Source organism: Salvia splendens, chromosome 22 (assembly GCF_004379255.2).
Source record: "Salvia splendens isolate huo1 chromosome 22, SspV2, whole genome shotgun sequence".
NCBI classification, from domain to species: Eukaryota; Viridiplantae; Streptophyta; class Magnoliopsida; order Lamiales; family Lamiaceae; genus Salvia; species Salvia splendens.
In genome coordinates, this window is record NC_056053.1 from 18708870 (window position 1) to 18732735 (window position 23866).

Below are 23866 nucleotides of genomic sequence, written 5' to 3' on the forward strand. Positions count from 1 at the left end.
AAGCACTTTGGGAGTGATGCTTGTATTTAAACAGGAAATGAAAAAGGTGCGGGAAAGAGGGAATACAACCTACCTATTTTTGGGCTGTCTTGTTTTTCTTTTTCCCAATTGTGACTTAGTACTATCAAACGGGTGTATGAAAAAACATGAGAAACAACAATGTTTGGTACAAGTATGACATTTGACTAAGTTACTTATGTCTCAATAAGCAAATTATATGCTTATCTATATACACATTTCCAAAAACAAGAAACACTACGATTGTGTAAAGTGTAAACAAATCGATTAAACCTCAAAACAGATGTATATCCTTAGCTACCACCCAAGAAATTGTCAACCCTTGTGTTCGCTTTTCTCGAAAGAAACTTCATGCAAATAGGCGGCTTCACGCCCACCAAAGCAAGCAGCGAGCTCGGCAGCGTCCATATCCCGTCTCCGCATATCAGTCCAGACGCCACCGCAGGCCCAAACGCATCTGCCTTCGCCTTGTCGACCATCTCCCAGACAAAAAGAATCAAGCTCCCAACACACATATCAATGGTGAAATATGCCCCGAGATAGAACGGGATCGCCATTGCCATAGGAATGGGAATGAACCTCGCCCATCTCGGCCCCAACGCGTCCCGGATACCATTGATCACAACCGCCCCAGCGAAGAACACGTAGCACAACGTGAGGCAGTTCTTGGGCAAGGACGAAGTTCCGTCCACTCCCAAGATCGCTATGTTGCGGTAGATGGCTGCGTAAGGGGCCGGATACTGCGATCCAGTCACCCCGAGATCATCAAAGGCCTTGTAGAAGAGCCAGAACACGCACGGTGAGATCACACAGCCCATAGCAGTACCAATTATCTGGCTCACGAACATAGACCGTGGAGACGCCAGGGTCATGTACCCGGTCTTGAAGTCCTGCGTCAGGTCTGAGGCAGTCGACACAATGTTCATCATCACACCACACGCAGCCAGCCCAGCCAGAACACCCCCGTGAGAAGCTCCAACCCACGCACCGATAACAAATATCGCCAACTTCCCATAAGTTGAAGCCAACGACCAATCAGTAAGGCCCATTCCGTAGGCATTGCAGAAGCCTAGTGCCGGTGCAAATATGTATATCACCACAATGTAGTACCATTTTAGAGGGGTGAAGATATGAGGAATAATGATAGTAGATATCACTGCAATTGTGATGTAGCTAGCAATGGCAACCCAAGTAGGGATTTGGTCCTTGTGGAAAAGTTGGATTCTACGCTGATCATCGTACGACAGAGTAGGAGGCGCATGGGTGTTGCCACCTACCGGGAGGGCTTGAGCTGCACTTTTGTTGCGTAGTTGGTGGTACAACCCGAATAAGGTCTGACCTAGGACCTTAATGAAGTTGTAGAGGCCGTCGCCAAGAATCATGGCGATGGCAATGAAGACCTAAACAACGGAAACAAACTTCAAAAAATGAGCACTCAATTGATCAAATATAGTTAGACATCAAACAAAACACTAGGATATATGAATTACCCTGTAACCTTGCAAGCCATGAAGGCTGCTGGATGGATAGTCCGCAGAGTACCAGTCGCCCTTCCGGTTGTGTATGAGTGGCCACATAATTCCCCACGACAGGATAGCACCAACCAGCAGCGATACGTTGATGAGATAGGGACATATCATACCGACACCAACATATGTTGCAGAGAAATCAAAGTAGAACCTGACAGTATGCAACACAATTATGTTACACTACATAGCCTTTTGTATAGATGTCAAACAGAGAAGTAAACTCACCTGTTATCATAAGCTTTAAGGCCAAATGTAGGGAAATTCACGAATCCGCAACCATCCGCTGCAGTGAAAAACCACTGGAAGAAACCCCAGAGGAAGCTGAAGGAGAAGAATTTCCCCAAAGTTCTTACTTGCTTCCTGAACCACCACGCTAAACATATTAGGTAACTGTTCAAGGGTGACAAATATATACGAGGCAGAATATGAAAAATCGACTAACTTAGCTAGCTTGGCTCCCTGAGGAGTGTGAAAGCTGTTGATGAGATGAGCAGTTGCAGTACCACTTGGATAAGTGAGTTTGAAATCAATGATCATTATCTGAACCAATACAAGGAACAAGGTTACTCGAAACAACACAATTTTATGTTTCATTTAAGTTGGTAGAGGCAGATGAGAGTTGGAACTTCACAAATGCATACCTTCCGAAGAGGTACAACAGCGAAGAGTCCCAAAAAGCTAACGACGAATAGGAACCCAATCATCCATGAAAGTTGAGGATTCTTAATATTCTGAGGGTTATTATCTTCTGTGGTTTGTTTGGCGATAACTTCGCTCATACCAAAAAGGTAGCTTCCAAAGCCTCCTGAAATTTTGATCAGTTTGTGTCAAGACAAAAAACTCTAGTTTTCTTGCAAGTGATCAAGTAACATGTTGTGAACACAGTCCAGTTGCTTCAGTCCAAATTCTTCAAGGTGGGAAACAAGTATGTATGATGAATAAATAACCACAAAATTTAATAGGATTGGTGATCCATCGAATCTTTATAAACTCTATTCATATTATAAGTGATGTATTTTTGTTTTTAGACTAGAAGATTAGTATGTTATGACAAAAGGGCAGCCTTGTATCGAGTGACAGTTTAATTTGGTCTAATCAAATAAGACAGCGCAAAGACTAAAATTAGGATCAAGCTGTATTACACAAATCACGCAACAATTTAGTAGAATCTCGTGACAAGTCATAAATCCCACTTGAATTATCCAACTTGCATCAACACTTAATAATTTAGAATCTCACATGCCAGCCAACTATACAAGTCAAATAAAATTCACTAAAATCCAAATTAGTAAACTTTTGAAAGGGAATACAGCGTTACAAAAAAGTCACAAGTCAAACATTAATCAATTGATTCAATAAACGTCATTTTAATTGTAGAAATCTATAAACCCAAAGACATGTGATGTGAGCACTACTGGGGGTTTGGATCCCCTGCTGTGCTCAAAGCCACAGCAGGGGATGCTGTGCACAAATACACAAATATTTTATTTATAAAAAAAATATTAAAATATTAAATTTATTATATATTAAAATAATAGTATGTATGACACAGCATCCCCTGCTGTGGCTTTGAGCACAGCAGGGGATCCATACCCGCACTACTGGACTAATTTGAAGACATGACACACTCCCAGTTTTTCCACTTTCTAGAAAAAAAAATTCCCCCCTTCCCCAAAAGCTATTATCCTTAAATATTATCCATGGGAAAATAGGATTTATTGAAAATATAAAATAAAATTAGTGGTCCAAAATTTAGACTCTCATCATGGGTTTGGTCCATCCCACCGCACGCCTACTAATACTTAAAAGATGAGATATTTTTGCGTCCAAGATTTCGGTATGTGATCAATAAAAAAAAAATCCAACTAGTACCAACCAAAATCATACCAACATTATTGGAAATTTAATCCTGATTAATTCACAAAATAAAAAAAATGCTACACTCCACACCCAACATGCTTGCATGACTTTTGAGTATATTTTAAAGATACTAAAATGGATCTTCAAACATGCTAAATAATGTAAGTTAAGAATTCCAGAGTGTGAACATCACATAATTAGTGAATGAGAGAGAGAGAGAGAGAGACGGACCGCTGAAGGCGATGCCGGAGGAGGCGACGACGCAGGTCTGAATGACGGTGTTCTCCTGCCGGGTAAAGGGCTGCTTGAGAAAGCCAGATTTCTCGAGGAATTTGGTCCACGTCTTGACGAAGAAGAATCCGAGGAGGCCGGCCGAGACGTTGAGGGAAGGGATGATCCCGGTCGTCAGGTTCAGCTTCATGACGATGAAGGTGAAGAGAATTGCGAGAATGAAGCTGACCACGAACGCCCGCAGCGTCAGCTGCCTCTGCCACGACGGCACCTCCTTGCTCTCGAAAATCCTCTCCACCGACTCATCCTCGCCCCGCTCTTGCTGCTGCTGCGCCGCCTCGTCCCCGTCCCCGTCCCCGTCCGTCTGCTTCTTCACGCTCGACGACCGATCCATGAGGATTTTTTTTATGCTTTTGGAATTCGAGTTTTGGTTTAAATTTAATAGAAAGAGAGATAGCAAAAGGGTCTATTAAATATACATGGTGAGTATGTGTATATGTGTGAATGTATGCTGTCTTCATTTCATTTTGCGGAGTTGGATAGATATTGCGGATTGCCGATTGCCAGACCAAGATTGTTAGTGCCAGACCAGATGCTGCCAAATTTGTCCATATTAACCTTCTTCACCTATTTTTAATACTCCTACATTTTTATAGTCTATAGACTATGGTGATACAATAATTGCACTTTTCTTCTCTCCCGGTACTTGCAATCACGTCACCAACATCTTTCTTATTTTTATGTCCACTTGAAATTATAAGGCCATCCGCAATGGGCGGACGATGGCACACCCGATGGCACGCATCGTCCGCGTCATTCATCGTCCGCTCCTACTGTAGGTGTGTGGCATAGGCCGCGGACGATAGTCGCGGCCTATGCTTCGGGCCCGACTTAAACCGCGGACGATGACCATCGTCCGCGCCATCGTCCGCTCCATTGCGGACGTCGCGGACGATGGTCGCGGACGATGACCATCGTCCGCGACATCGTCCGCCCCATTGTGAAGGCCGCGGACGATGGCACGCGGTTTCGTTTTTTTATAAATAGCGTTCATTTGTAACATTTCATTTCACACGATTTCATCTTCGAAACTTACATTTACATAATTACTACGAAATGGATTCAAGCCCCAATAGCCCTACGTTTAGCGGAGAGGCGCATTGGCCGGGTACAGAACCCCGCGATTATCGTTCGTTCGGCGACAACACCCATTACGATCCCGATTTCAGTACGGAATCGTATGGGTTGTCTGATATAGAGCCGTCGCCGCACCGCCCAACCGCATCGGCCGATCCCGCCCCCGCAGCGACCGGTGCCGCCAAGGGGAAGGCGAAGCGGAACCGGCAGCGGGCGCAGAAGTTGCCGCCTCCCGGTGACTGCGATGAGTACGCCCCCGGCCGTACGAACTACACCGACGACGAAACTCTCACTTTGGCCTGGTGTTGGGTAGATAAATCGGAAGATCTGATATTCGCCAACAACCAGAGACAGACCGTGTACTGGGAGCGCATCGCGGACCTCTACAATTCGGTCAAGCCGCCGACCGCGTACAAGCGCAAGAATGAGCAACTCCGCAAGCACTGGGATCAAATCAAGAAGAAAGTGAACTTGTACTCGGCGGAGTTCAAGAAGTGCGCGCGGTCACAGGGGAGCGACGAGAGCATGCACGACGTGCGCTCTAAAGCGATGTTGTCGTACCGGTCGATGTTCGGCGAGTTCAAGCACGAGGCCATCTGGGCGCTCTTGAGGGAGAAGCAGAAGCTCCAAGGTGGAATTCTGTACACTGGTGCGCCGAAGAGGACGAAGGTCACCGAAGCTGGTGACTACACGAGCAGCGGCAGCGGCACTAACCCGGTTGACCTCAACCGGACGTACGTGGATGAAGGGAGTTCTAGGACACCGGTGTCCTCCCGGTGTCCTCCCGGCATCAAGGCTGCGAAGGCCAAGGGGAAGGCGACCGCGACGTCATCGTCGACCGCTGCAACCCCTGTTCCGGACCCGGATGAGCTCCCGACGCAGACGGTTACCGTGTTTGCGTCGTTAGCTACAGCGTCGATGGCAAGGACGATGTTGCAGACGCACAAGGCCCTCAAGAAGTGCACCGACCCCGAACAAGCCGAGTATCTCCGTGCATTACTCGATGAGTTGCGTAGGAAGTTGGGAATTGACCCGACTTAGTTTTTTTCTTTTTTTAGTTGAATGATGTAATTTTTTTTATTATTAAAATTTCGCCGCTTGTTATTTAGTCGTTTTTTTTACTCGTTACATGTTATTTGAAAACAGTTAAATTAATTAAACAAAACAACAAAATGATGATGTGGCGCGTCATAGGGCGCGCCTTAGGACGCCCCACTGCAGGTGGAGAAGGAGGAGGATAAAAATGCTGACGTGGCGCGCCATAGGGCGCCCCACTGCTGATGGTCTAAAAAATTACCCAACAATGTATGTCTAGGAGTTTTTTTTATGCGGGTAATTAAATTATATTGTATCTATAAGATTTTATTACATGTATTTTTATGTAATTTTAGTTAGTCACCAAAAATTAAACATTTTGCATTTATAGTAATTACCTTTAATTTGGGATCAGTTCGTTCAACTAGTCTCTCTTTTTCTTGTTAATTGTGTCGTCATTTTACTTTGGGACATTCCGATATAAATGAGTCATTTATATTTTTGTGAAAGTAAATTTTTTCATATTCTTGGTTTATTCTCTCTTTAACTTAATTCACCATCCACATAAAATACTAAACATCTAGTTTTTCTTAATTAACGTATAAAAAAAAACGACTCAATGAATAAGGGATGAAGCTCATGAAGACACTAACTACATTTAAAGAGTGATATGTTCTCTACTAAAAAAACTAACCTTATCTATACATATATAAAGTGGGAGTTTTGGAGATATTTACAAAATTGCCATTTAAAATTAAAAATATAATTTCATTAAACCTGATTTTATAATCAATATTTGTACATCTTACCCGTTCAGTTATAGTATAACATAATCTTCAATTCCATTTAATTATGGTACACTACATATTTATAGAGTCAGGGACGCTACATAATCTCCCCAATTAATAAGGACTATTTTAATTTCACTCAATCAATGTAATGTTATTCATTATTTATAATCATAAAAAATGGGGATATTACGACTTTTAGTAAAATACGTTATTTAGTACATATATAAAGTGGGAGTTTTGGAGATATTTACAAAATTGCCATTTAAAATTAAAAATATAATTTCATTAAACCTGATTTTATAATCAATATTTGTACATCTTACCCGTTCAGTTATAGTATAACATAATCTTCAATTCCATTTAATTATGGTACACTACATATTTATAGAGTCAAGGACGCTACATAATCTCCCCAATTAATAAGGACTATTTTAATTTCACTCAATCAATGTAATGTTATTCATTATTTATAATCATAAAAAATGGGGATATTACGACTTTTAGTAAAATACGTTATTTAGTGGAGTAGTATTTTTGTTATCTATATCTATGCATACACATTTAAAAGGTGATTTTTGGAAAAATACAAAATAATGTCATTTTAATTAAAAGTTTATCTATCAATTAAAATTGTCAAATAATTAGAACTAATTTACCCAAACATTTAGAACTAAAATACTCCATCCAACTACTTTTCATGAAATTTTAAAAGGTGATTTTTGGAAAAATACAAAATAATGTCATTTTAATTAAAAGTTTATCTATCAATTAAAATTGTCAAATAATTAGAACTAATTTACCCAAACATTTAGAACTAAAATACTCCATCCAACTACTTTTCATGAAATAAAAAAGGAATCCCAAATTGAAATTTTGAAATACTTAGTACGTATAAATTTGGGACTCATGCATAAATGGCGTGAGTAATGGAATGTGATCATGGTAGCCCTTTGGCTTTTCACCTCTTATAACCTTAATTATCTTAATTTTATTGTTTAAGGTGTGCCTTTCTATATTCTCATTTTATGCCTATAAAAGGCTTAGATTTGTATATGGAATACACACCACTAAAATTCTCCCTAATTTCTCAATCGCTCGACATTTTATTGCGTATTTTAGGAGCACTGTATTGCTTGGTTTTTGGAGTTTCATTAAATTTTTCAGTGCGTAGCGGGTTTGAAGTGTTTCTACATGCTAGGAGGAATTCGTTTTATTTTTGGAGATAATACGTCAATCCTAGAGCACTAGCACAACATAATTTGTCTTAAAGAAAGATGACTTTCCTCGACTCGACTTATAATTCGTATCTTTTTTAAATTATTTTCATTGTAATTTTCATTCCTCTTATGATTGTTTTTTTTTCAATTGTAATAGTTAGAGCATCACTTGTATAAGGTTGAAGAATTTTATCTAAATATTTCTAACAGTTCTTAAGAGAATTGGGACATCCCTAAAACATGTTCATCTTTAAAATTGAGAAAGTGAAAAAGTTTTACTAATATTTAACTTTTGATAATTAGGGAAGGAAAAGTGGAAATGTTAAGGAACTAGTATCACGCCCGTGCGATGCACGAGTCATTTTAATTTCTTTATATTTATTTCATTATGCGAAATAAAATTTCTGAAATGATAAACAAAAGAATATTCGACGGTCTCTTACTTTGGATTATACTTTTTCAATCACATTAACCCCACATGGCCACATGAGTACGTTTAAATACTAACTTTTCTTTAAAATGTCAATACGATCACATTAAAATTTCAACACATATTTGTGTTGACGTTTTAATAAACCGTCTTGACATTTCAATATCAGACTTAAAATTAAATCACTTTTAATTCTGTGAAAATATGAATTAATCGTTGAGTTATAACTGCAGGAGCAAGTTTACGTTGCAATAATTTAAGATTGCACTGGTGAGACACTTCCTAGTTTATTTAAAATGTATCATATCCAAATAGCGATTATTTTTACTAGACGAATGAAGTACAAATTTATAGTAAAGAGTATGTATTTGGCAAGAAATTGATTACTAAAATTTAATTTACTAAATGTTCCAAGTATTTTGTATCTATTCAGCTTCATATAAATTTTATGCTATAATTTTATTCTACAATTGAAATGCTACATGATCTCCATTTGGTGGTTTCTATAGTTATGTACTCAATCTCTTAAGTTCCTCATTTCTTTGTGTATTTTTGTGCAGGGGTTGAGGCAAGCGCTACACAAAATAAAACAAAACGAAACATAAGTAGTACTCCCTCCGTCCCATGTTATTTGCACTGTTCCATTTCCGCTCGTTACAAACTACTTATACTATTTCTTGTTGAAGTTAGAATTAATGTATTTAATTGATATGTTAAATTAAGAGCTCATTTATTAAGTGATATCTCGTTACACTTCAAATTCTAATTTAATTATACTAAAAAATCAATCTCAAATTTACACTTAAAATGAAAAATGCAAGTAACAAGACGTAAAACACAAATGAAACGACAAAAAATGATTTGGAAGTTGCGCCATTTTAGTCTGCAGCGACTGCATTTGGAGAATTGCATTAGTACTAGTCTTTCGGGTGGCTGCATAATGTAGTCAATAGTGAAAGTGTACTGGATTTGGATATGCCAAATGCTTAATGCGTACATTATTGATTATAGTTTTAAGAGTGAACTACACTAATAGTCTCTGGTCTTATCAAAAAAATACACCAATGGTCCCGAAATTTTTTTTTATGGCATATTTGGTCCCTAAATTTTTTTTTTACCTGTCGGTCTTTTATACCCCTCTGCATTAAAAAAATCTCCTAAATACCATTGAGGACATTTTCGGTATCTGGTAATTACAGTTTTGGTACCTCTTCAATCATGCAATTATTTTGGACATACATAAAAGCACCTTTTACAACAAAAAATATTTTCTTTTGAATTAATTACTTAAATTTTTAAATAATTACTTGAATAACGTATAGATTAAGCTTTATAATGAAAAAATTACAATAGTTCGGTTTAATATTTTTAGTAAAAAAAATGTTACTTGCAAGAGTTACCTTTCATTTACGTTAGATATACTTCACTTAAATTTTAATTATTATATTTAAAAAATATTTTTCACTATACTATATTTTAATTAACGTAATTAAAATATTTATTTTTCACTTAGGTATAGTTACATTTAAATATATAAGTAACATTTTTTAAATAAAAAAATTACTATAATTCACTATAATATTTTTTCTTCTCAAATTTAAAAAATTGAAGTAAAACTTTTAAGTAAAAATAAATCCCACAAAGAATTTTCAATAATCACTTTAAATTTATATTAAAAAATATTACTATTAAATATAATTTTTTCTTCTCAGACATACAGATTAAGTTTTATAATAAATAATATTTAATTTTAAAAATAAATAAAGCATAATTAAAATATTTGGTTTCTTATTTAAAATTTTAAAATCATAAAGCATCAAATATTATTTAAATGAAAGTACAATTGAGTTTATAAAAGAAAATGGTGATAGAAGAAAAAATGAAAAAAATTAAAGAGTAGAAAGATCCAAAATGCTCCAGAACTTTAAATATTCACACCAGTGGTGCCTAGGGTTACTTTAGTCTTATTGTACCAAAAATGATATAATTTTTTTAGGGACCATTGATGTATTTTTTGACAAGATCAGAGACTATTTGTACAGTTCACTCTAGTTTTAAATGCGTAAGAATAGGGATATTATCTCGTAGTATTATACTAGTATAATTTTTCAAAGATACATGTGATACATATTACAATTGCCCAAATACCATAATCGTGCATCTTATATGGTGCTCCCTTCGTCCCATAAAAATATGCTGAATTTCTTTTTTTCATTTCGTCCATCATATAGAAATAGTCCATATCTATTTATAAAAACTTTTTCTCCTTCTCGTTTACTTTATTATTTATGGGTCCCACCATCTACTATACTAATTCAACTAGTATTTTTCTTCTCCTCTCTTACTTTACCAATTATATTAAAATTCATGCTCTCTAATCAGTCCATTTATATGGGATGAAGGGAGGGTGAAAATGTATATACTTAGATTAGATTAGATTAGAATATTGAATTTTAATTGATTATAGTTAAATTTTAATTGATTAATACAGACAAAAGAAAACAAGTTCATAGCTCAAAGCTTGTGGTGCTATTAGTATATAGTACTAGGAGTATATCTCATTTGTAGAGAAAGATGATTATAAGAACGTTTAAAACGTAGAATTATTCTTTCATCATAATAAATAATACTAGTACGTATGTTTAACAGATATTTTCTAGCTTTCTCTGACTGAACTATGTTAGGATTTGACAAATCATTGAAAACAAATACTAGCACAACAAGTAGGTTAGATTGATATAATTAAATGCTTAACGTGCAATATTAATTATCTAGATCTATTTCTTGTCCATAATTTTCCGCTGCTTAACATTATACGATGACAAGAGTTCCTTAGGTATTCAATTCATAATTAATTCTGTGATCTAATTATTTGTGGAATAATTTTAGAAACTGGATTTGGTAATTGGAATTTAAAGGTAATATTTGATGTCATCAAATCTTCGAAAATTAACCATGGTTTGTGGATTTCACTAAATTGACCGGATGTTGGGTTATAACCGGCTCTGTTTTGGTGTGGGCCCTTAGTGTTGTAATATATGGGCCAGCAGGTCTGGCATCGAAATCTATTGGTACTTGCTGCTGAGCTGCCAATTTTGTATTGGACCACTAGTCTTGGACTTTAATTGATGGAGTCGTAGTTATTGCTGCTGAAAAGAAGAAGACGGCGCATTGCATTGCTTTGCTTTGCTTTGGCACGCAGACAGTACTTCGTCCCTTTGCAGTTGAGACATTTCTCTTTAGAATGAGATTTAAAAAAAGTTGTGTTAAGTGAGGTAAGAGCATCTACAACGGCGACCATCCTGGTAGACGTCCGACCGGCGTGCCGCCATTAGGCAGCAGGGAGGCGGACGCGGACGTGCGTTGCGGAGACCGGAGTTCCGCGGCATTCCGGGGACGCCCGTCGCGACGTCAGTCGTGACGTCCGCCATTGCGGGTTCCCGACGGACGTCCCAATTTTTCATTTTTTTAAACTCTATATATACGGCTCATTGAACTTCATTTCATTCGCACCACTTGTTTTAACGAGTTTCTCTCTCTCTTAGTTTCTTTTATATATCCAAATTGGCTAGTGGTAGTGGTAGTGGTGCGGGTGGTAGTGGTAGTGGTGCGGGTGGTATTGGTGGAATTTCTGATGATGTACGTCGGCGAATTAGAGAACATTTGTGGGCTGTTACGTCTAGGGAGATAAATCGCGCGATACAAGCCGCCTTGCAGCAGCAGCAGCAGCCGGCGGTACCTCGGCCCATCTATCGTCGAACTATAGTACCCCATGACCACATCGCTGCACACCGTCGGTTGTTTGAGGACTTCTTCGCTCCGGAGCCGCGGTTTGGGGAGAACATGTTCCGGTGATGTTTTAGGATGCATCGTCCGCTATTTCTGCGTATCGTGGGCGCTTTAGAGCGTCGATACGAGTATTTCAGGATGAGGGAGGATGCGGTTGGTAAACCCGACCACACGCCCATACAGAAGTGCATTGCCGCAATCAGGCAGCTGGCATACGGAGGTGCGGCTGACATGTTTGATGAGTACCTCCACATCGGCGAGACGACTGCCCGCGATTGTTTGAAGTATTTTTGTGAGGGCATTAGGGAGATATTCAGGGATATGTATCTTCGGAAGCCTACCCCCGAAGATTGCCAGGCTCTGATGGATATGCACGGGAGTCAGCACGGGTTTCCGGAAATGTTGGGCAGCATAGATTGTATTGCATTGGGAGTGGAAGAACTGCCTCGCCGCCAGGAAAGAGGTGTACACTACCGGTTTCAAGGGCAAGAATCCCACGATGATTCTTGAAGCGGTAGCTGACTATTGGTTGTGGATTTGACATGCGTATTTGGAGTAGCTGGGCCGAACAACGACATCAATGTCCTCCAGTCATAGCCCATTTTCAACAACCAGTGCATAGGTGTTGGTCCGACCGTCAGTTTCGTCGCTAACGGCAAAGCACAATACGGGCTATTATTTGACGGATGAGATATACCCTATGTGGCCCATCTTTGTGAAGACGATGAGATGCCCAACAGAAGAAAAGAAGATTTATTTTGCGGGTCGTCAGGAGGCAGCGCGCAAGGATGTGGAGCGGGCATTTGGTGTGCTCCAGGTTCGATGGGCGGCAGTGAATGGTCCATCACGGCTATGGTATATTGACAGCATCGCTGATATCATGTACGCATGTATTATCATGCACAACATGATTGTCGAAGATGAAGATCCAGCACTGACTGATTGGGCTAATGATGATGTTGATGCTTCCGGTCCTAGCCACGGCGTGGCCACCGCCAATGTACGTATCGGGATACCCCATGAAGAGGTCGATCGAGTCCGTGTATTTACCGACATGCGCCAACGACAAGCTCATATTCGACTCCAGAACGATATAATTGAAGAGCTATGGACGCGGAGGGGTCGTCATTGATATTTAGAATGTAATTTGTTTAGACTTTTTTTTTTGTTGAAATGTACTTTTTTATTTTTTTTTATTTATTGAAAATATCATTGCACTTTCTCCGTCCGTATTCATGTCGAAATTTTAATTCCATAAATTGTTTAATTCGGTAAATTATTTAATTTGGTGAATTTGTGATTTTTTATTGTTGTGGATGTCCGTCGGGATGTCTGTCACGACCGCATTTTCTAAGGATAGAAAACACGGTTGATCGCGACTAGGGGAGGATTAAAGAAGCGGGGAAAGAAATAAGGGAAAAAAATAAAATCAAGCATTGGTTGCGAGACATGACTAATTAAATGCTGATACATAGAAGAAAGATACTCGATCATGAAGACTCGAGTAATTGTTTGTAAAAATTTCAAAATATCAGAGTTTTGAACACAATAGACTTGAGTCTTTTAAAATGCACAACGCAAGCAAATGAACGCGGTTCCATGTATGAAGACATGAACCTCCGAGAGTCAAAATCTGACTGAATTAAATGTCTTGTCTCAATAGCACTTCCTCCACCACTTCGCTGCTCAACCTGCACATTTAGAAATATATGCAGGGCTGAGTACAAAAAGTACTCAGTGAACACATTGCCGAAAATTACACATATACATTTGAAAATATTGTCAAGCCATCATCACAGTAACACTCGGGGTGTTGTTGAAAAGACCCGAGCTTACTAAAAATATCACATTGGACTGCAGTCCCTTTTTCCTGTACTTAGCCATATCTGATCACATTGTGCCGTTGAGATGGTGTTCTCACACGGTCACCTTACATACATGTGCCGGGAAGGTGGCCACCTTCCTCGGTCACCTTCTCTGCCCAACATGTCAGAGGTATCCTTGTGCCGGGAAGGTGGCCACCTTCCACGGTCACCTGCTCTGCCCAACATGACAGAGGTAGCTTGTGTACACTAGTCCGAGCGGGGACACCACCCTCACTGGGACCCGAATTCGACTTATATCATCATTCATAATTCACTTGGCCGTAGCCAACAGATAGGCATCATACACAAAATATTTATGGCATGACAACATCACTTGAAACAGCAACGAACATAGGTTCGAGTTTTCATAACATATCACCTCAAAATAATTTGCATTTTTATCCACATTAGTATGTAGGATAAGAAAGTTCACCTTGATCGTTTAGATTCCTTAACTTGAATCTTTCGTTCCGACTTTACTTGCGAAAGCACCCTTTTTAAAAAAAACACAATATAATAATACACTAATTAGACTCAATGACAAAACTACTTAAATTAGAATGCATGCACCCTCATTAAAGTCTTTTATCTCGTTTCTCGATTTTCACATATTTTCGATTATTTGGCGGCCGCCCAAGACGTCGCTTGAGACTCCGGTCGGCCGCTTACGCCCATAATTCCTCCGTTGGCTCCTCGTATTTCCCTCCACGATGTCGAATTAAAATCCCAAAAATTATAAAAGTGCACAATTAAATTATCGCAACTATTTTCCCTTGCAATTATATTTATTTCGCACTTGGGATAATATTATTCGCCTTTCAAAAAAAAAAATCCGAGATTTAATTAATTTGGCCCAAGATTATTATTTACTTAGTCCACCTTATTCCTCCAACTTATTTGATGAGGCCCAACAAGAAATAAAAGAAGAGGCCCAAAAAGTAGCCTAATTTTACTCCCATGATTAACTTATCGTAATAATTTCCCACCGAGAATTTATATTTATTTCGGCCTTGGAAAAAAAAATATTCTAAAATTAAATAAACAAGTCCCCACAATTAATTCAATTATCAACCCAATGATTTATTTACAAAACCCAAATTCTCCACCTTATCACTCAAATTAATATTTTAAAGCCCCAAAACAATTTTTAACTCATCCTTATCTCTCCATTTTATTTTGTAATGCTCAACTAAAAAGAATGGCCCAAACTAAATAAATCCTCTAATTTTAATTTATTAGCCCAATTTCTTTAAACAAAACAAAAGCCCAATCTTAAAAAAAAACAAAAGGCCCAAGTTAAAAGTCAAAGAAAAAGGAGTCAAAAAAATACTCCCCTTCTCTCTCTCGGCACTTCCGCCTCCCTCACTCTCCTTAACAAAATTTTCCCCCAAATTTTCCATAGATCCTCATTTGGAGAAATCCCAAATCTGTCGGCCTCCATCGTCCTACGCCGGCGACCTTTACGCTGTTTCGCCACCACCACCGTCTTATCTTCCGCGGAAAACGCTGATGCAGCGAGAGGACAAGGAAGCCGTCGCTCAGCCGCCACCGCTGCTGCTGATTCGTCGATTCGCCGCAGCCACCGCGGCTGTCTTCCCCGGCGGAAATCGCAGTTGTTCGCTGCTCGCTGGCGGAATCAGGGACACCGCCGCCGTTCCACACCAGAAACTGCCGCCGCTGTTCGTGAGCAGCCACGGGAACTCTTCACCGGCTTCGGACAGCCCCGACGTTAATCAGAACAGCACCGAAACCAACCCGAACAGCCCCGCTGCTGTCGCAGCAGCCCCGAAACACGGTCGCAGCCCCCGACTTCAGACGGGACAGCCCCGATTCACCTCCGAACAGCCCCGAAACCAACCCGAAAGATAAGTTTAAAACAAGGTTATATTCTTTCGTGTTTTCGATTAGCCACGGCGGTGTTCGATTGATGATTGAGTTATGTGTGGGAATGATGTACGACGAACATGATATGAATAACACCGATCAAAAGGGAAAAGATTTTTACCTTCGTTTGATTGTACGATTGTGTGAAATTCTCCTTCCTCGACTCCTCTATCCTCTATCCTCTATCCTCTATCCACGTTGGTGTATACAGAGAATTTAGATGGTGATGGGGTGAGTGATTGTTATATCTATACATATAAAAAAAAAAGGCTGCATGAGACGTGGGCGTCAAGTTGGTTTGGCAAGTTGCCTACATTCCTATCTCCAAATTAAATGCAGCATTTAATGCTATTGATACATAGGATCGGCCCTCTTTTTTTTTTTAATTTTATTTGTTTATTAAATTAATTATTTAAATATTTGTTCACTTATTCTTTTAATTTGGTGTAGGTATAATCGGTTCAAGTTCGTGGCTGTCCGCGTTGAAGTACCCGATTTTCTTTAGAACGAAGGATGTATTAAATTAAATTTTCATTGAACTTTTGTTGGATGTATCGGACATTAAAACTTTAAATTTTGGGGTTTTATTTATTTATTCACTTCCCTATCGTCAAACAAACAACAACAACAATCTATCGTAGCTCGGATTTAATCGCCTAAAAGTTACTTATATAGATAATCAAGCTAATAATATAGTTTATAATAATATCGGCTTAGCGGGTCGTTACATTCTACCCCTCTTAAAAGAAATTTCGTCCCGAAATTTAGCAAGTGTTTAGACAAAAAGCTCGGGATATTTTTCCTTCATTTTCTCTTCTAGCTCCCATGTTGCTTCGTCCTGTCCGTGGTTTTTCCACAAAACCTTCACTGTAGTAATCGACTTGTTCCGAAACTGATGCACCTTTCGATCTAGTATTTCTATCGGCTTTTCTTTGTAACTCAGGTTAGGCTCTAGAGTAATTTCTTCGTGGCGAATCACATGTTTTGGATCGAACACGTACCTTCAAAGTTGGGAGACGTGGAATACGTTGTGAACGTTCCCAAAGTTGGGTGGTATTGCCAAGCGATATGCTACTGGGCCCACTTCCTCCAGAATCTCATAGAGGCCAATAAATCATGGTTTTAGCTTACCCTTGAGTCCAAATCTGGTTATCCCTTTGGAAGGGGATACTTTCAAAAAGATCTTCTCTCCGATGTTAAATTTCAATTCGGTTCGACATTCTTCGGCGTAGGATTTTTATTTTATTTTTTTTATTTTTTTTTTTGCAGTGGTCAGTATCTTGCATCCCATAAGGGTCTCACGCGAGGAAATATAGAGTTGATCTAACCGTTTTAACTTTGATTGGGACTGAATTTGGGATCCCAAAAGAAATATTTGAATCGTTCTTGCTTTGTGTAGGCTCCAAGGTAGCCTTGAAAACAAAACAATTATAATTATTTCAATTACGTGAGTGTTTGGTTCACGACAAACTTTCACCAGTAGCTTGCAACAAAGGTTTTCATGAAGTGCAAAGACTAGGCTCAATTGGGCTCATTATGCTCACTCCCAAAAAAAAGATACAACTTTAAAGGGCTTGAGCTATACCCATAGAACTTGAGAATTTCATTGTGGGAAGAGCTTGCCAGATGAAATAAATTGCGAAAGTGAGGGTATGATGAAAAGAATGTAGATGTCAACAATAGGTTGCCAATAATATAATCAAAACGAACAGTCAAATAAAAAAAAAAGGTTTCGAGTATCCCAGATGATAACAGTAAGACCTGAGATGGTTGGTTACAATTGGATTTGAGAAAGATTAGGAAAAACAAACAATTGCAATTTGCTCGACAACACTGTGATAGAATATCATATCAACAAAATTTTTAGAGTTTATAAGCAATTCAGGAAAACTAACTAATAAAGAGGCAACAAGATGAAACTAGCCAAGGAAGAAGCAATATGCCTGCTTTAAATATAGAGTTGTAGAAAAGCTCAAATCAAGAGACAACAGTCATATTTGAATTTAGAAGATGAGAGTACTCATATAAAACAAAGAACTTGTCAATAAGTATGTCTTAAAACACAAAGGGTCAAATTAAAAGGTTTAAGGTCTCAACAGATGGTTGTTCCAATATAGTAAGACTGAAAATGATTGGTCTCAAGCGGATTTGAGAAAGAAGAATAACAAGGGACTACCCTTTTGGGTCAATAACATCGTGATACTATATCACGTTACTGAATTCACAAATTTTTAACCAAATCACGGAAATTAACTAGTAGAGAAGACAATCAGAACAAACTAGTTCAGGAAGAGAGCAAATTACTTTAGACTTGGAGTTGCTAAAGAGCTCAAAGCATGATGGAATAATTTTTAGTGGAATTAAGAAGAGGTGACTATTCTTTATAAATTAATGAGTGTCATCAAACACATTTGAAAACACTAAAGGTCTACTAATGATCTTTGAAGAATATTATCATTGAAGAGACAATAATTCAGGGAAACATGTTCATTCTGAAAGCTATAAATAAAGCAGCTCCGAGTATAAGAGTTTGCTGGCAAGAATTCAGAGAGTCAAAGTATTGCTTTTATACAGAATGCGTAAAGAAGGACCGTAGTCACTGGAGGTTATCAGAAAACATGAGGGAGCAAGCTCAAAACTGAAAGTGATTCACAACCTTGACATAGAAGATGAAAAATAATGGCACATTACCTTGCAAAGGAAGTCATTTAAGATCTTAATTCAACAAAAAGTATTTTGATCAAGGGAGTGCGAGAAAATGGAATTCATGGGAATCCCAGTAAGCATTGCTGATGAATCTTCTTGGTTAACTACGACGGTGATACTCCGTTGTTTAACTCTTTATGGAGGATGGTAACTGAGTTATGGGAAACTTTGGTCACAAGCTACTTTCACCTTACGATCACGCCAGATGACCATATGTGGGGATTACGACTCTTTGGTACTCTCGGTTCGTCAGAACGCCCATCCTCGTAACACGCCGTTTCTTTAGTCTTGTTCTATGTTGGATTGCTTTTCTCGTGACGAAGTTTATTTCTTATCGCGTCCGTTTCTTTTCATCGCTCAGGAAAGCGAGAAATGTTCATACTGTACTTCTAAGTTCGAGATCATATTGTGTTCTAGAAGGAACGCACAACTAAGTATTCTAAGTTCTTGGAAATTTTGATTTCCCCATTCTAGCAACATGATTCAATTACTAACTCAAAAAGAGATATCATTTCAACAATTGGTACCATACTCATATACTTTATACTTTCATATTTCAGTACCTTTTTCCATTCAAGAAAATTATTTCTTTTATTCATACATTCGCAGTCTTTAGCCAAGAAAAGACATACTAACTATTTCTTTAAGCACGCTACCAAATCAAGAAACATCAACTCTTTCTTTAAACTCAGTATTTTCATCTGTTCACTCAAATTAACTGCATGAGTTATTTCTCCATTTCAAACTTTCAAACATCTTGACTTTCTTTTGAAAAAAAAACAAGTTACCTTTTTCCTCGTTGAGTGCGATTGGTGGGAGTGCTAAGAGCGTTTTTATCGATTAGACAGTCTAGTGGAACAAGACTAGACCAATGATTTTCAAAGAAGACTCTCGGGTTCAGAGCGAGAAAGAATGCTCTGATACCACTCTGTCACGACCGCATTTTCTAAGGATAGAAAACACGGTTGATCGCGACTAGGGGAGGATTAAAGAAGCGGGGAAAGAAATAAGGGAAAAAAATAAAATCAAGCATTGGTTGCGAGACATGACTAATTAAATGCTGATACATAGAAGAAAGATACTCGATCATGAAGACTCGAGTAATTGTTTGTAAAAATTTCAAAATATCAGAGTTTTGAACACAATAGACTTGAGTCTTTTAAAATGCACAACGCAAGCAAATGAACGCGGTTCCATGTATGAAGACATGAACCTCCGAGAGTCAAAATCTGACTGAATTAAATGTCTTGTCTCAATAGCACTTCCTCCACCACTTCGCTGCTCAACCTGCACATTTAGAAATATATGCAGGGCTGAGTACAAAAAGTACTCAGTGAACACATTGCCGAAAATTACACATATACATTTGAAAATATTGTCAAGCCATCATCACAGTAACACTCGGGGTGTTGTTGAAAAGACCCGAGCTTACTAAAAATATCACATTGGACTGCAGTCCCTTTTTCCTGTACTTAGCCATATCTGATCACATTGTGCCGTTGAGATGGTGTTCTCACACGGTCACCTTACATACATGTGCCGGGAAGGTGGCCACCTTCCTCGGTCACCTTCTCTGCCCAACATGTCAGAGGTATCCTTGTGCCGGGAAGGTGGCCACCTTCCACGGTCACCTGCTCTGCCCAACATGACAGAGGTAGCTTGTGTACACTAGTCCGAGCGGGGACACCACCCTCACTGGGACCCGAATTCGACTTATATCATCATTCATAATTCACTTGGCCGTAGCCAACAGATAGGCATCATACACAAAATATTTATGGCATGACAACATCACTTGAAACAGCAACGAACATAGGTTCGAGTTTTCATAACATATCACCTCAAAATAATTTGCATTTTTATCCACATTAGTATGTAGGATAAGAAAGTTCACCTTGATCGTTTAGATTCCTTAACTTGAATCTTTCGTTCCGACTTTACTTGCGAAAGCACCCTTTTTAAAAAAAACACAATATAATAATACACTAATTAGACTCAATGACAAAACTACTTAAATTAGAATGCATGCACCCTCATTAAAGTCTTTTATCTCGTTTCTCGATTTTCACATATTTTCGATTATTTGGCGGCCGCCCAAGACGTCGCTTGAGACTCCGGTCGGCCGCTTACGCCCATAATTCCTCCGTTGGCTCCTCGTATTTCCCTCCACGATGTCGAATTAAAATCCCAAAAATTATAAAAGTGCACAATTAAATTATCGCAACTATTTTCCCTTGCAATTATATTTATTTCGCACTTGGGATAATATTATTCGCCTTTCAAAAAAAAAAATCCGAGATTTAATTAATTTGGCCCAAGATTATTATTTACTTAGTCCACCTTATTCCTCCAACTTATTTGATGAGGCCCAACAAGAAATAAAAGAAGAGGCCCAAAAAGTAGCCTAATTTTACTCCCATGATTAACTTATCGTAATAATTTCCCACCGAGAATTTATATTTATTTCTGCCTTGGAAAAAAAATATTCTAAAATTAAATAAACAAGTCCTCACAATTAATTCAATTATCAACCCAATGATTTATTTACAAAACCCAAATTCTCCACCTTATCACTCAAATTAATATTTTAAAGCCCCAAAACAATTTTTAACTCATCCTTATCTCTCCATTTTATTTTGTAATGCTCAACTAAAAAGAATGGCCCAAACTAAATAAATCCTCTAATTTTAATTTATTAGCCCAATTTCTTTAAACAAAACAAAAGCCCAATCTTAAAAAAACAAAAGGCCCAAGTTAAAAGTCAAAGAAAAAGGAGTCAAAAAAATACTCCCCTTCTCTCTCTCGGCACTTCCGCCTCCCTCACTCTCCTTAACAAAATTTTCCCCCAAATTTTCCATAGATCCTCATTTGGAGAAATCCCAAATCTGTCGGCCTCCATCGTCCTACGCCGGCGACCTTTACGCTGTTTCGCCACCACCACCGTCTTATCTTCCGCGGAAAACGCTGATGCAGCGAGAGGACAAGGAAGCCGTCGCTCAGCCGCCACCGCTGCTGCTGATTCGTCGATTCGCCGCAGCCACCGCGGCTGTCTTCCCCGGCGGAAATCGCAGTTGTTCGCTGCTCGCTGGCGGAATCAGGGACACCGCCGCCGTTCCACACCAGAAACTGCCGCCGCTGTTCGTGAGCAGCCACGGGAACTCTTCACCGGCTTCGGACAGCCCCGACGTTAATCAGAACAGCACCGAAACCAACCCGAACAGCCCCGCTGCTGTCGCAGCAGCCCCGAAACACGGTCGCAGCCCCCGACTTCAGACGGGACAGCCCCGATTCACCTCCGAACAGCCCCGAAACCAACCCGAAAGATAAGTTTAAAACAAGGTTATATTCTTTCGTGTTTTCGATTAGCCACGGCGGTGTTCGATTGATGATTGAGTTATGTGTGGGAATGATGTACGACGAACATGATATGAATAACACCGATCAAAAGGGAAAAGATTTTTACCTTCGTTTGATTGTACGATTGTGTGAAATTCTCCTTCCTCGACTCCTCTATCCTCTATCCTCTATCCACGTTGGTGTATACAGAGAATTTAGATGGTGCTGGGGTGAGTGATTGTTATATCTATACATATGTATAAAAAAAAAAGGCTGCATGAGACGTGGGCGTCAAGTTGGTTTGGCAAGTTGCCTACATTCCTATCTCCAAATTAAATGCAGCATTTACTGCTATTGATACATAGGATCGGCCCTCTTTTTTTTTAATTTTATTTGTTTATTAAATTAATTATTTAAATATTTGTTCACTTATTCTTTTAATTTGGTGTAGGTATAATCGGTTCAAGTTCGTGGCTGTCCGCGTTGAAGTACCCGATTTTCTTTAGAACGAAGGATGTATTAAATTAAATTTTCATTGAACTTTTGTTGGATGTATCGGACATTAAAACTTTAAATTTTGGGGTTTTATTTATTTATTCACTTCCCTATCGTCAAACAAACAACAACAACAATCTATCGTAGCTCGGATTTAATCGCCTAAAAGTTACTTATATAGATAATCAAGCTAATAATATAGTTTATAATAATATCGGCTTAGCGGGTCGTTACAATGTCATTGGGGATGTCCAACATTGTGCAGTGGGATGTCCTTATGATGTGGCAGTGCAGTGGGATGTCCTTATGACGTGGCAGAAGGTGTTTTTGGGAAGTCCGTCGGGATGTCCGCCGGGACATCCGTCCCACCGTGGATGCTCTAAGTAAATAAATAATAAAGTAGAAAAGTAAGAGAGGAGAAAAGTTGTTGCTTTTTGCCAAAAAAGGAAACAACTCAGCTACAGTGGAACAATCCAAAAAAGAATACGACTCAGCTACAGAGGGACGGAAGGAGTATATAATTGAATCATTTTGATTTGATACGTATTTTAAAAAATATATTGCAAAGTGAATTAAAAAAATTATTAAATATAGATCATATTTTTATATAGTGTTAATTTTATAATAAAATGTGAGTATGAAAGATATTTAAGTCTATTTAATAATAACAAGAAACAAAACATGAAAGAAAGATTTCTATATCTTATCTAATACTCTATTCATCTCACTTTAAGTGAATCGTTTTCCTTTTTGGAGTGTCTTACTCTAAAGGACACATTTCTAAATTAGAAACATCACTCTCTCTACTTTTTTCATCTCTCTTACTTTATTCTCTCCACTGAACTCACAAAATAACACTATATAAAATCTCGTGTCGGAACTAAAATACTCCACTTAGTATGGGACGAAGGGAGTAGAAAAGAGAGGTAGAATTTTGGGATCTCATACATGACATTATATTAACCAATCTATATATCGATGTGCATTTCTTCATTCTAAAGTTATTAAGACGACCACTCAATTAGATTAGTTAAGCTTTATCTCTAAGTACTTAATCTGCGGGTGTTTCTTAAATGTATGGTGTTTAACTCCTTACAAATCTAGGATCAAAGCTCTTTCACATAACCTCAAATTTCCCAAATTATAATGGTTGTGATGTTGATTCTTTCTTTAATTACTTCATCTTCCAAATATACCAAAATTAATCTAAGTGAGCTTACAAGATAGCTAATTCATAACTTTCTCCACATAATTCCGATTGAGACTTTCAAAGTATCCACGCGAAGCCCTTTCGAAGATGAAGAGAATGGTATGCATTAATTGTTAAGAATAATTAATCAAATGTGAACTATAGGAAATCCTGAAAGGGGTGAAACCCTTTCACATCAAATCAATTTGGTGGTTCTACCAATATTTGATCGGATACAATTCAGGTTTAGAAGTTTCGTATGTTGATTCTGCAATATCCACTTTGAACCGAAAATGATCAATAAGAAGAGGCCTGAAACGAAACGTCGCGTTTTTTCACGAAACGTTGCGTCTC

General features: G+C 38.5%; 1 protein-coding gene and 1 long non-coding RNA gene across 2 annotated transcripts; one reads left to right on the plus strand and one right to left on the minus strand.

Moving 5' to 3' along the window:
- Positions 1 to 135: 135 nt before the first annotated feature.
- On the minus strand, positions 136 to 4216 carry LOC121787083 (probable metal-nicotianamine transporter YSL7). The gene is made up of 6 exons (XM_042185701.1): positions 3639 to 4216; positions 2189 to 2352; positions 1990 to 2087; positions 1773 to 1907; positions 1509 to 1698; positions 136 to 1418 (listed from the first exon to the last, which is right to left on the minus strand). Exons 1-6 carry the CDS (start codon positions 4030 to 4032, stop codon positions 312 to 314), a joined length of 2088 nt encoding a protein of 695 aa, XP_042041635.1. The 5' UTR covers positions 4033 to 4216; the 3' UTR covers positions 136 to 311.
- Positions 4217 to 21927: 17711 nt separating this feature from the next.
- On the plus strand, positions 21928 to 22424 carry LOC121787625. The gene is made up of 2 exons (XR_006047514.1): positions 21928 to 22058; positions 22280 to 22424. It is a non-coding gene; the product is annotated as an uncharacterized LOC121787625 (long non-coding RNA).
- The last annotated feature ends 1442 nt before the right edge of the window (positions 22425 to 23866 follow it).

Coding starts and splice junctions, on each gene's coding strand:
- LOC121787083 (XM_042185701.1), bottom strand. CDS start 4,032: ATGGATCGGTCGTCGAGCGTGAAGAAGCAGACGGACGGGGACGGGGAC. Junction 1,908..1,989: donor CAGGGAGCCAAGCTAGCTAA/GTTAGTCGATTT, acceptor GTGGTGGTTCAG/GAAGCAAGTAAGAACTTTGG. Junction 1,419..1,508: donor ATGGCTTGCAAGGTTACAGG/GTAATTCATATA, acceptor TCCGTTGTTTAG/GTCTTCATTGCCATCGCCAT.